This window comes from Molossus molossus, unplaced genomic scaffold, assembly GCF_014108415.1.
Source record: "Molossus molossus isolate mMolMol1 unplaced genomic scaffold, mMolMol1.p scaffold_m16_p_1, whole genome shotgun sequence".
Lineage (NCBI taxonomy): Eukaryota > Metazoa > Chordata > Mammalia > Chiroptera > Molossidae > Molossus > Molossus molossus.
This window is the reverse complement of record NW_023425344.1, coordinates 157,636,157-157,647,195: the sequence shown is the minus strand read 5'-3', so window position 1 is coordinate 157,647,195 and position 11,039 is coordinate 157,636,157. Positions and strand designations below refer to the sequence as shown.

Genomic DNA, 11,039 nt, shown 5'->3' with positions numbered 1-11,039 from the left:
GCTGGTCGGACTTGGAGCAGCGGCCTCTTGGTGCCTGAGACTGGTGCAGATCTGCGGCCGCCCCCTGTGGGCGGGCGGAGGAGGAGCGCGGTGCTGCAGCATGCAATCCGCACCGCCTGCGTTCCAAGCTGGGTTGGGGCTAGGCTCAGGAGCCGAGGTGCTTTCGAGTCGAGTCAGGGTTACCACCGAACCTAAGTGAGGGGGCACGAGGAAGGGCCAGGGAGGGTGCCGGGGCGCTGGAGGAAGCTTCGCGGACGCGAGCTGGGGCCCGGTTCTCCATGGGGGAGGTGGAGATCTCGGCCCGGGCCTACGTGAAGATGTGCCTGCACGCCGCCCGGTACCCGCACGCCGCAATCAACGGGTTGTTGTTGGCGCCGGCGCCGCAATCGGGAGAATGCCTGTGCCTCACCGACTGTGTGCCCCTGTTCCACAGCCACCTGGCCCTGTCCGTCATGCTGGAGGTCGCCCTCAACCAGGTGCCGCCGCTGGACGGCCACCAACCCCCACGACCCCCCCCCCCTTACACCCCTAGGCCAAGCCCATCCCCGGCCTCGAGCAGCAGTGTACACCCACAGGGCGGGTGGCTCGAGTTAGTTACTGATGGCCCCTTTCCCACGACAGGTGGATGTGTGGGGCGTGCAGGCCGGTCTGGTAGTGGCTGGGTACTATCATGCCAATGCAGCTCTCGATGACCAAAGGTGAGTGGGGTAGCCAGGGGCAGGAGGCTAAGGGTTATGGGGAGGGGTTGGAGATGGTGTCAAGAGAATCCCTCTTGGTCATTATTTCCATATTTCTTTAATCAAACACTTAGGAGCAGGGACTGTACACCAGGCATGAGGCTGGGTACTGGAGTGAGGATATAGAAAGAAATATAAAGACACTCTGGAGGAGCTGCGGTGGGGGTGGGGAAGACAACTGTGTATCAGTAAGAAAAGGCTGACACTTGTTTTAACCGAGGTGCTCCCCATAAACTGCTAAAAGAACATAGGAAGCCTAACCAGCAACTTAAAACAAAGTTTCTATAAGTAGAAAATACTACCTACTTATATATTAATTATGTATTTGGATTAAAGTACACATACTGTTTTGTAATTTGCTTTTCACCTATTTAATAAATATCTGACATCTTTCAATCTCTACACCAAGATCTACCTTATGCTAAGGCTTTGTAATATGAATAAGGATGTACCATGATTTATTTAATACCTATAATGGACATTGAGATTGTTTCTAATTTTTTATTATAGACTGCTGTTATTATAGTAACTTCTTTATAAGTGGAATTTCTGGGTCAGCATATGTATAGTATACAGTTTAAATTTGGATGGTTATGTCAAATTACTCCCAAGAAGACCACCTTTGATTTCCACTCTCACCAGCAGTGTCTGAGCACCTGTTTCTCACAGTATTCAAGCATCAAGCAGTCCTGCATGAAGCATCAAGCAGACCTGAACCCCCCAGGTTAACTACAGGGAAAGGCAGTCACTGTATCCATGTCTGTGAGACCTGGGAGGCAGCTCAGATGGACGGGGTCTCTCCAGTCGGCTCCTCATTCCTCTGATCTTCCTTCTACACAGCCCTGGGCCCCTGGCCCTGAAAATTGCTGGGCGGATTGCAGAATTCTTCCCTGATGCAGTACTTATTATGGTGAGGCTTAGCTTTGGAGAAAGGGGGATTGGAAAGAAAGTAGGAAAGGGGATCCTTGAAACCCTCACCTGCCCTTCCTTGTCCACACAGTTGGATAATCAGAAACTGGTGTCTCAGCCTCATGTGCCCCCAGTCATCGTTCTGGAGAATCATGGTCTCTGCTGGGTCCCCAAGGACAAGAACTTGTGAGTGCCTCATTCCCTTTACCTCTTGGAAATCCACAGTGCCTGTGCCTCTGTCCTTGGTCCTGCCCCAAGGGTCGTTCTCTAGACCTAACCTCTGTTATATGTCTGGCCCCACTGCCTGCTGACTTTGACCTCCATGATGGTTATTATTTCAGAGTGATGTGGAGGGACTGGGAAGAGTCAAGGCAGATGGTGGGAGCACTACTGGAGAGCCGGGCCCACCAGCACCTTGTGGACTTTGACTGCCATCTTGATGACATCCGGCAGGACTGGACCAACCAGCAGCTCAATATCAAAATCACCCAGTGGGTTGGTCCCGCCAACGGAAATGCCTGAGCAAGGGCCAGAGCGGTGTGTGTGTGTCAGGATCCAATAAAGAGACTTGAGCTGATGGGTACCATTATGACTATATTTATTGTGCCTAAGAGGCAAGGTAAGGGAGAAACCTCAAAAGGCAGAAAGTGAGACAAAGTCTGGAAGGTGTCTGCTGGTCCGATCACAGTGTAAGAGGAGACTCTCAATAGATCATTCCCTTTGTTTCTCCTCTGGGCTTCTTGAGCTTCTCAAAGTTCTTCAGGATGATGTCATATAACACAGCCTATAGGGCCAGGGAGGAATGGGGATCAGCCATAAGTCCCCAGTGGCTCTGTGCCTCATTTCTAACCTTGTCAAGAGACCGAGCTTTGCCACCCTTCACCCCCAGCCTGCAGGGTCAGGGGATGGGTGGCCTGGGAAAGCTTCCTCTGCCCACACCTTCCCCACCCTATCTTCCTCACATAAGCGTTTCGGATCTCCATGACCATCAGCCGGATATCCCGGTACTCTGCCTCATCCAGCTCATGTACCAGCTGCCGATAATCACCCTGTGGGAGACCTGGGTTAGGGCTGACTTCAAACATGTCCTTCCCCCCCATGCACCCCGACCTGGGTCTCACCTACCACATGGGGCTGCTTGGCTGCTTTGGTCACAGCATCACCCCGTTCAGAGAAATACCTGTGGGTAATAGAAGGGTGTGGAGTGGGAGAAGGAGAGAGCCCAAGCCTCTATCCAAGCCAAAGACAGAGTGTGCATGCAGGTGCAGTTGGGCAGACACTCACTTGGAGATTTGAGTATGGAATCCTTCCAGCTTGGTGTGAAGGGCAGTCATCAGCTCAAACACCTTCTCCTGGGGAAAGAATGCAAGGGGGGAAAGTGGAAAACAGCATGGACTAGAGAGGTAAGAAGGGTGGAGGAGTGAGACAGTGCTCTAACCTGGACAGCCACTCCAAAATTGTTTCCATCCTCAATCCGAGGTATCTGCAGCTGCAACCAGGTGGTGACCTGGGAGGAGAGAATGGCATCAAAGCCACATCAGCCCTCAACCCAATTCCAAATTTCCTGTCCTTCCTTGCTTCCTGCCCACTTTGGATGGAGGTATGCCAAGTCCATCTTGAGCCCCAGAGCCTAAACTGGCTTCACTGGCTGTGCCCTCTCCTGCCAAGACCTGGCAGGTGCCATGCCTTAAATGGCAGGAGCTAAAGAAGGCAAAAGGTTTGACCTAAAGCCTGGAGGTGGAAGTGAAGTGGGAGAGCTCACCAGGTTAAGCTGCTCAATGACATCCTTAATCTCAGGCTTTAGGCGCTGCAGGAGGATCACAATCTTCTCATTGCAGTTCACTGGGCCACAGGGAGGACCTAGAAAGTGGGCAGTAGGTCAGTCACATGGCTGGAACTGAGTGAGAGGTAGGGAAGAGGAATCCTTCAGGAGGAGCTCCTGGGAGATGAGACTCAAGACTCTTCCCACCATAGTGGTACCTTTGTCTTCATCTTCTTTCTTCTTTTCATCCTTATCTTCTTTCTGCAGGGAAGGAAGTGGTCTTGGGAGTCAGGTCTAAGACTAATTTTCCCCATTGTTGGGTCCCTCCTCCCAGCTCTTCTGGCTTGCCTCCTGCTGTTTCTTCCGCTCCTCCTTCTCTTTCTCCTTGACTGGATCAGGCACTGGGATGTCCAGCGGGGCCTTCAGATTGCTCAGGTTGGCTTCATTGAGAGCTGGCTCCTGGCACAGGGTAGGAGGAAGGCTGGAGGCAAGGACATCCCTCTCACCTCACATGGCTCCCAGACTCTCCTTGGCCCCTACTCTTTAGCTCCCTGCTCAGCCCCAGTACCTTTAAAAATGCATCCAACTCAGAAATCTTCTTGGGGAAGTAGCTCCCAAGCAGGTTCTCTGTCTGTGAGTGAGGTAGGGGTGGAGGAAGATGCAGGTCAGAATCAAATACCCTTCCTAGGCAGTAAGCAGGGCTGAGGCTGCCCAGCAAAGAAGGGCAAGCAGTGGGAACTGAGTAGGGATGGATGCTGATGGGGCAGATCTTACCTTGGTACACAGGTCTTCACGGAACACATCCACCTGTGGGACACAGGCAGCCTTTCAGACACCTGGCTTTACGGCCAGTTCATCTGAGTACTGTTCCCTTAGGGTTGTGTAGGGCCTGGCCAGGGGAAGGGTGGAGTGGATCCCAGTGGGGCTGGATTGGGGGGATGAGAACATTCCTGGTGGCGAAGGGCGAGTGGTTCAAGTGAGAACAGATTCCTCGGGTCTCCTGGGCAGCGTAAGGAGAGGTGTAAGAGCCTTCTGCGACAGGGCAGGGACGGGGTGCCCTGTGGAGTGGGCTCCGGGGCCCTCCCCGTTGGAAAGGCAATGAGGTGGCAGGGGAAGGCCCCGCAACACGCCTGTGTGTGGGCCCGGCGCCGGGCCAGCGGACTTCACTCCACGCCAGCTCTCCGCTTCACCTCACCCCGCTGAACCTCGGCCGCCTCCCCTCTCCCGGCAGGTGAACTCCGCCGGTCGCCCGGGGCTCAGGGGCTCCGGCAGGGAGGCTCACTCGGGCTCGACGACTGACCCCACAAGTGTCCGGGGAGCTGGGGGGCGGACCACCTATGCCCTCAGCCTTTCGGCGCCACGCCTTCCTAATGGGCCTTTCCTCGAACCCGCAGCGCTCACCTTGGCTTGGGCTTCAGGCTGGACCCTGAGCGTGGCCATGGCCGGGGCGGGCGGGGGGCCTGGGGTCGCACGAGGAGCGAGCTCGGGCGCCGGGAAGGGAAAGCGAAAGCAGCGCGCGCAACCGCACCGCCTTCCTGAGTAGCGGAGCCGAGGCCCAGGAGGAGGCGGGGACAGGCCAGAAAGGAGGCGGCGGCCGGGTGGGGGTGGGGTGAGGGGGGCGTGCGAGGAAGGCGGCTCAGGCGGGGCTCCCCCTAGAGCCCGAGCGGAGCGTTTCCACCGCTCTCCTCGCCCCGCCGCCGTCCCACCTCCCCCCTCTCGACGCCCCGCCTCCTCGCCTCCTGCAGCCTCTCGACTCCCCGCCTTCTGCCTCCGCCCAGCTCTCGACGCCCCACCTCCTCCCTCCCCTCCCTCCTGTGTGTTCTGATTGTCGCCTCTTGGCTTCAGGAGGCCCGCACTCCCTCCACCCGGCCAGTGCCCACTTTTGGACTTGCGCCCCCCATCTCTCTGCCTCCTGACTCCCCACTAGCTCTCTTCTTCATCTGCTGGCCCTGGGATAGTGATAAGCCTTATCTGGTGCTCTTTCATCTTTCCTTATCTGTGGAGCAAACCTGACCTCTCTTCCCTAGCCCTGCCCGACTGGGTCCCTGGCTCCACCGGCATCCTCTGACCCATGCAGTGACATTCAGACGCTGGTGCCACCCCAACCCCAACCCAGACCCCAGTCAGCTCTCCTGACCCTTGTGTGAACTCGAGTCCTCTGTAACCCGCTCTCCACACAGCAGCAGGATCTGGCTCTTTCTTGATTAGATCTTTCTGTTTCCTGTTGACCTTAGAATGAAATCCAAAGGGCTTTCCTGAAATCCAAAGGTCTGCCTGAACAGGCTGGCATCTGTTGCCAATCAACTTCACTTTTTACTGCTTTCTGCCCCTTTCATTACACTTGCAAATAATTGGCTTTTCATTTGTTGTCAGTGTCACATCCTTCCTGTGTCAGGGTATTTGCCCTGGCTAATCCCTTCATCGGACATACTCTTCCCCTGCCTCATGTTGTCATTCCTTTCTTAGCTCAAATGTCACTTCTTCAGAGAGAACTCTTTCCATCATCTTTTACAAAGTACCTCCCTCCAAGTTTCTCTCTTACAGAGCAGCCTGTTTTTAGTACATTCATAGCACATGTCTCTGATATCAGTTTATTTTTGGAGAATAGTGTGGTTTAGACCAGGGTTGGCAAACCTTTTCTGTAAAAGGCCAGATGGTAAATATTTTAGGCTTTCTGGTCTGTATAGTGTCTGTAGGAACTACAGCACTCAACTTTGCCGGCGTAGCAGATAAGTAGCTATACCTAAATGAATTAGTGTGGCTAAGTTCCAATAAAATGTTATGGACATTGGCCCTGGCCAGTATGCCTTAGCGATTAGAGCACTGGCCCGCAGACCAGAGAGACCAGGGTTTGGTTCCCTCTAAGGGTACGTACCTCGGTTGCAGTTCGTCCTCGGCCCGGGTTGGGGTTGTGCAAGTGGCAACCAGTTGATGTGAGTTCTCTCTTTCTTCCTCCTTCTTTACCAGCTGCTCTGTCTGAAGATAAATGCAAAAATGTCCTCTGGTGAGGATAAAAAAAAGAACTTTATGGACACCTGAATTTAAATTTCATGTAATTTTCACATATCATGAAATATTCTTTTTATTTTATTTTTTGGTACATGCCCCTAGTGGGAACCGAACCCAGGACTCTGGTCCGCAGGCTGACGCTCCAACCACTGAGCCAAACCAGCCAGGGCTCATGAAATATTCTTTAATTTTTTTCAACCTTAAAAAAATGTAAGAACCATTCTTAGCGTCCTAGCAGGGTAGCTCAGTTGGTTAGAGCGTCGTCCTGATACACCAAAGTTGTGGGTTTGATTCCTGGTCAGGGCATATACAAGCACCAACCAATGAATGCATAAATAAGTGGAACAACAAATCCATGTTTCTCTCTCTCTCTAATAAATAAATAAAAGGACTATTCTTAGCAATAAGGCAATACAAAAACTGGCCACAGGAGGGCTGCAATTTGCTTATCCTCGATTTAAAGACATACCTGGGTTTATAATCCTCATTCTGATATTTATTAGCCGTGAACAAGTTATTTGCCCTGTGTTTCTGTTTTCCCAACTGTATAATGGAAACACTACCTGACCTACTTCATAGTGTGAGGGCTAAATGTGTTAATTTATTTATTTATTTTTTGTTTTTGTTTTATCCTCACCTGAGGACATTTTTCCATTTTTTGTTCAGATAGAGTAGGACGGAGAGAGAGGAAGAGAAAGAGAGAAACATCGACGTGAAAGGGACACATCGAGTGGCTGCCACCCGCACAACCCAATTAGGGCCGGGGACAAATTGCAACCGAGGTACATGCCCTTAGCAGGAACCGAACCCGGGTCTCTCTGAACTGCAGGCTGACGCTCTAACCGCTGAGCCAAACTGGCCAGAGCTAAATGTGTTAATTTATATAAAGAACTTATGGACACTTAGAATGGTACCTGGCACAGAGTAAGCACAAAACAAATGTTTGCTATTGTTATTTGTGTTTACACAAATATTGTTGCCTCCCCCAGCAACCAACCCATAACCCCCAAGCAGCAAAAACCTTGTCCTTCTTATTCACATAGCATGGAACTATGCTTGGTTCAATAAAGATCTGTTAAATAAATGAGCACACATGGACCCCTATGGGGAAAACAGGGTAGAAAGGGTCCCTACAGGGGCAGGCCCCTGAGGAAATCAAAGGTGGAATTCAGTGGAAGAGGCAGAGAAAATGAACCAACAGCCTGGAGATGGAGCACCTACTCAGTGGGAATGCTGCCCATACCTAAGGGCACTGTTACCTGTCCTAGCAGTGCCATTCCTTGACATCAGAGCCTGAGATAGCTCAAAGTCTGCAAGGACTAGGAGACTGAAAGGATAGCAGGAGAAATGGTCATCAAGCATAACTAAGGACATTCAAGGTTGATGATAGCAGTGAATGGCTGAGGAACATCAGTGACCACCGGCCTATTTATTTATTTATTTATTTATTTATTTATTTATTTATATTTTTCAGCCTCTCTTTTTATCCTCCCACCCTTTCCAGGTCCCCCAACCTAATGATGAGAGGGGCCAGAGCCAGGTCTGGTATGCCTTTCTTTCTTTCATTTATGCTTGCGGCTGGAGTGGGGGCGAGGGAAAAGCCCATGGCCGGGGCTTCCTGGAGACCAGGGCTGATGATACCAGCTGCCATAGGTGAGGTACCAGGCAAAGGTACCCACTGCAGCACCCACCACCTTGTGAGTATACTGGTGGAAATAGATGACGGTACAGAGCAGCAAGAAGTTCCAGAGGCCCAGTAACAGCACGTTGAGCAGGAAGACGAGACGCAGGGGCGCGCCAGCGGGCAGCCCATGGGCCAGGTACTTAGCAAATACTGCTGCTTCCTCGGCCATGAGCAGGCAGCAGAAGGTGAGCAGGAAGGTGTGGGAGGAGACCGTGTAGCCTCGCCACTGGTGGCCAGCTGCCAGGCAGCTGCGGCGGTCAGGTAGCTCGTGGAGCAGCAGGCCCTGGGGCAGAGGCTCAAAGCAGGAGCCAGTCAGGTCCTCGATAAGCAGGAAGGCCCGGCCAGCCCCCCGCCACACGGCAGCCCCCACCACCAGCCGGCTCAGGTGCCGAGCAGTCACTGCCACTCGCCGTGTAGCCAGGAACACCACCAGCAACACGAAGCCCCCCAAGAAGGTGCATGTCCAGCCCCACGCGGAATTCACAAACTTTCTGTGGGCAGAGAAGAGGGGAGGCTCATGAGACCCCTCAGCCGCATCTCCCCACTCCGGTTTGTGTTCCCATCACTTCTCTGTCCCCAGTCCCATATCTTATCACTGGCTATTTCCTGGGTCTTATATCCCCCACTCCCATCCACTTATAGGCCCATCCAGCCTTCTAGGGTCCATATTTCCACTTCAGCCTTGCTCCCGACTTCCCCTGTACCCCCACAACGCTGTCCCCCTCCCCCTCCTGTGACCTTCTCCTCAACCTCCTAGCCTATTTTTAGTATTTGGACTGGCAGGAGGACAGAAGTCTGGAGGAGCTAGGATCCCAGAGTGTAGGGAGCCGGCGCCCCTGGCCTTGAATGGACTCACATGTTGAAGAAGTTTCCATGGCTGGCGAAGATAGTCCGAGGGTTGACATGGAACTGCAGAAGGGGCCCAAAGATGACCACTGCTGCCAACCAGGCATGGTACAGGCGCCGTAAGCAGGGGCTGCCCAGGAGGCGGGCGGCTTGTTCACTTCCAAAGTACAACAAGGCAGAGGCCACCCAGAGCAGCACCTTGACCAGGCAACCCAGCAGCGCCCGGATTCGGGCCCTGGCCCCCAGCCCTGCCCCCACCACCGGCCCCCGCTCCATGTTCCCTCCCCTCCCCACTAACCGCTTGCTCTGCTGGGCAGCTGAGGAGGGGCTGATGGGGCCCCCCCTGGACAAGGACAGGCAGTGACAGGTGTGGCAGACACAGAGCAGAGCCCTGTTGGCAGCTGGAGGCGGGGGAGAGGGGCGGGGGGCAGTCAGGGGCCAGGGCAGAGGGCTGCCACGTCAGCAGGGTCCCAGCCTCGGGTGTGCGTCTGGATTGCAGCCTGTGTCCTTTCCTATTAGTGTTGTGTCCCCTTGGTCCTCTAGGTCCGTGTCCCCAACTCTAACGAGGTTCTAGTTCACGTCTCTGGCCAGGCCTACTGTTCAAGGTTGTTTTTGACCACAGGCTGCTTGGGTCTGCCTGTTTGTTTGGTCAGCCAGAAACCCCCACTCCATCCCAACTTTATTAGGTGTTTGATCTACAGGGAAATCAGGGCTCAGAAAGAGAAAACTAACCAAACCTTGGAATTTATTAAAAAGTCTGTGTCTGCATCATCATCAGTGAGGTCCAGTCTCTCTCCTCAGGTTGGAACACAAGGGCCCACCACTGATCATGCAGCAAGATGACTGTGTACTACACTGTGTCCAATCAGGCCTATCTGCTTTAGGGTACTGCCACCCCACGGGCTTGGCTCAGCTCCAGCTCATCTGGTCTGAGGGGCTCTGAGGGGCTAGTTTGGCCCCGGGCTGCTGTGTAAACCATTGTGGTTATACAATGCATAAGACACCATATCTAAAGGAGACACTTCTTTGGTATGTTTATTATGATGGCCAACAGATGAAATCCAAATATCCTGAAAAAGGCACATTGTATGAGACGGTGGTGGCCCAGACTGGACTCTCAAAGACCCAAAGATTAGGTTTAGTCCCAGGTGATGGGGAAGCAGGGGTGGAGACCTAGAAGGAAAATCCCCAGCCATAGAAGCCTTAGGTTGTGTCCTCTAACCAATTACCCTTTGTCTCAGCCACACACAAGACTTGGCCTCCCACCCTGGTTGAGTGGCTCAGTTAGTTGGAGCATCATCCCGTACACCAAGAAGGTTGTGGGTTTGATTCCCCATCAGGGCACATACTTAGGTTGTGGGTTTGATCTCCAGTCAGAGTGCATATGGGAGGAAACAATCAACATTTCTCTCTCACACCAATGTTTCTCTCTCTCTCTCCCCCACCTTTCCTCTCTCTCTCTCTCTTTTTTTTTTAAATCCTCACCCGAGGACATTTTTGCATTTATCTTCAGATAGAGCGGGAGGGAGAGAGGGAGGAAGAGAGAGAAACATCAATGTGAGAGAGACACATCGACTGGCTGCCACCCACATAACCCCAACTGGGGCCAAGGACAAACTGCAACCGAGGCACGTGCCCTTAGCAGGAACCAACGCTCTGGTCTGCGGGCCGACGCTCTAACCACTGAGCCAAACCGGCCAGGGCTCTCCCACTCTCTTTAAAAATAAATATCCTCAGCCCTGGCCGGTTTGGCTCATTGGTTAGAACCTCGGCCTGCGGTCCAGAGAGACCTGGGTTCGGTTCCCGCTAAGGGCACGTTCCTCGGTTGCAGCTAGTCCCTGGCCCTGGTTGGGTTGTGTGGGTGGCAGCCACTCGATGTGTCCCTTTCACATCGATGTTTCTCTCTCTCTCTCTCCCCCTCCCACTCTATCTGAACAAAATATCGAAAAAATGTCCTCGGGTGAGGATAAAAAAACAAACAAACAAACAAATAAATAAATACCTTCAGGTGAGGATTGGGAAAAAAAAAAAAAAAAAAGCCTTGTTCTCCCAACGTGACCACTGGGGCTGGAGCCACAGAGCAGAGAGCAAC

At 53.0% G+C, this 11,039-nt stretch overlaps 3 protein-coding genes across 3 annotated transcripts; 1 reads left to right on the top strand and 2 right to left on the bottom strand.

Annotated features, from left to right (window-relative positions):
• The first annotated feature begins 64 nt into the window (after nucleotides 1–64).
• On the top strand, nucleotides 65–2,223 carry EMC9 (ER membrane protein complex subunit 9). The gene is made up of 5 exons (XM_036261078.1): nucleotides 65–476; nucleotides 622–698; nucleotides 1,578–1,647; nucleotides 1,738–1,832; nucleotides 1,988–2,223. The coding sequence occupies exons 1-5, from the start codon at nucleotides 279–281 to the stop codon at nucleotides 2,166–2,168; spliced, it is 621 nt and encodes a 206-aa protein (XP_036116971.1). The 5' UTR covers nucleotides 65–278; the 3' UTR covers nucleotides 2,169–2,223.
• On the bottom strand, nucleotides 2,221–4,941 carry PSME1 (proteasome activator subunit 1). Its single transcript, XM_036261066.1, has 11 exons — nucleotides 4,810–4,941; nucleotides 4,183–4,215; nucleotides 3,977–4,039; nucleotides 3,757–3,867; nucleotides 3,627–3,669; nucleotides 3,409–3,506; nucleotides 3,085–3,153; nucleotides 2,931–2,998; nucleotides 2,772–2,826; nucleotides 2,609–2,695; nucleotides 2,221–2,430 (listed from the first exon to the last, which is right to left on the bottom strand). The coding sequence occupies exons 1-11, from the start codon at nucleotides 4,846–4,848 to the stop codon at nucleotides 2,350–2,352; spliced, it is 747 nt and encodes a 248-aa protein (XP_036116959.1). The 5' UTR covers nucleotides 4,849–4,941; the 3' UTR covers nucleotides 2,221–2,349.
• A 3,011-nt stretch (nucleotides 4,942–7,952) lies between these two features.
• Nucleotides 7,953–9,315, bottom strand: FITM1 (fat storage inducing transmembrane protein 1). The gene is made up of 2 exons (XM_036279154.1): nucleotides 8,958–9,315; nucleotides 7,953–8,592 (listed from the first exon to the last, which is right to left on the bottom strand). The coding sequence occupies exons 1-2, from the start codon at nucleotides 9,221–9,223 to the stop codon at nucleotides 7,980–7,982; spliced, it is 879 nt and encodes a 292-aa protein (XP_036135047.1). The 5' UTR covers nucleotides 9,224–9,315; the 3' UTR covers nucleotides 7,953–7,979.
• Nucleotides 9,316–11,039: the final 1,724 nt, after the last annotated feature.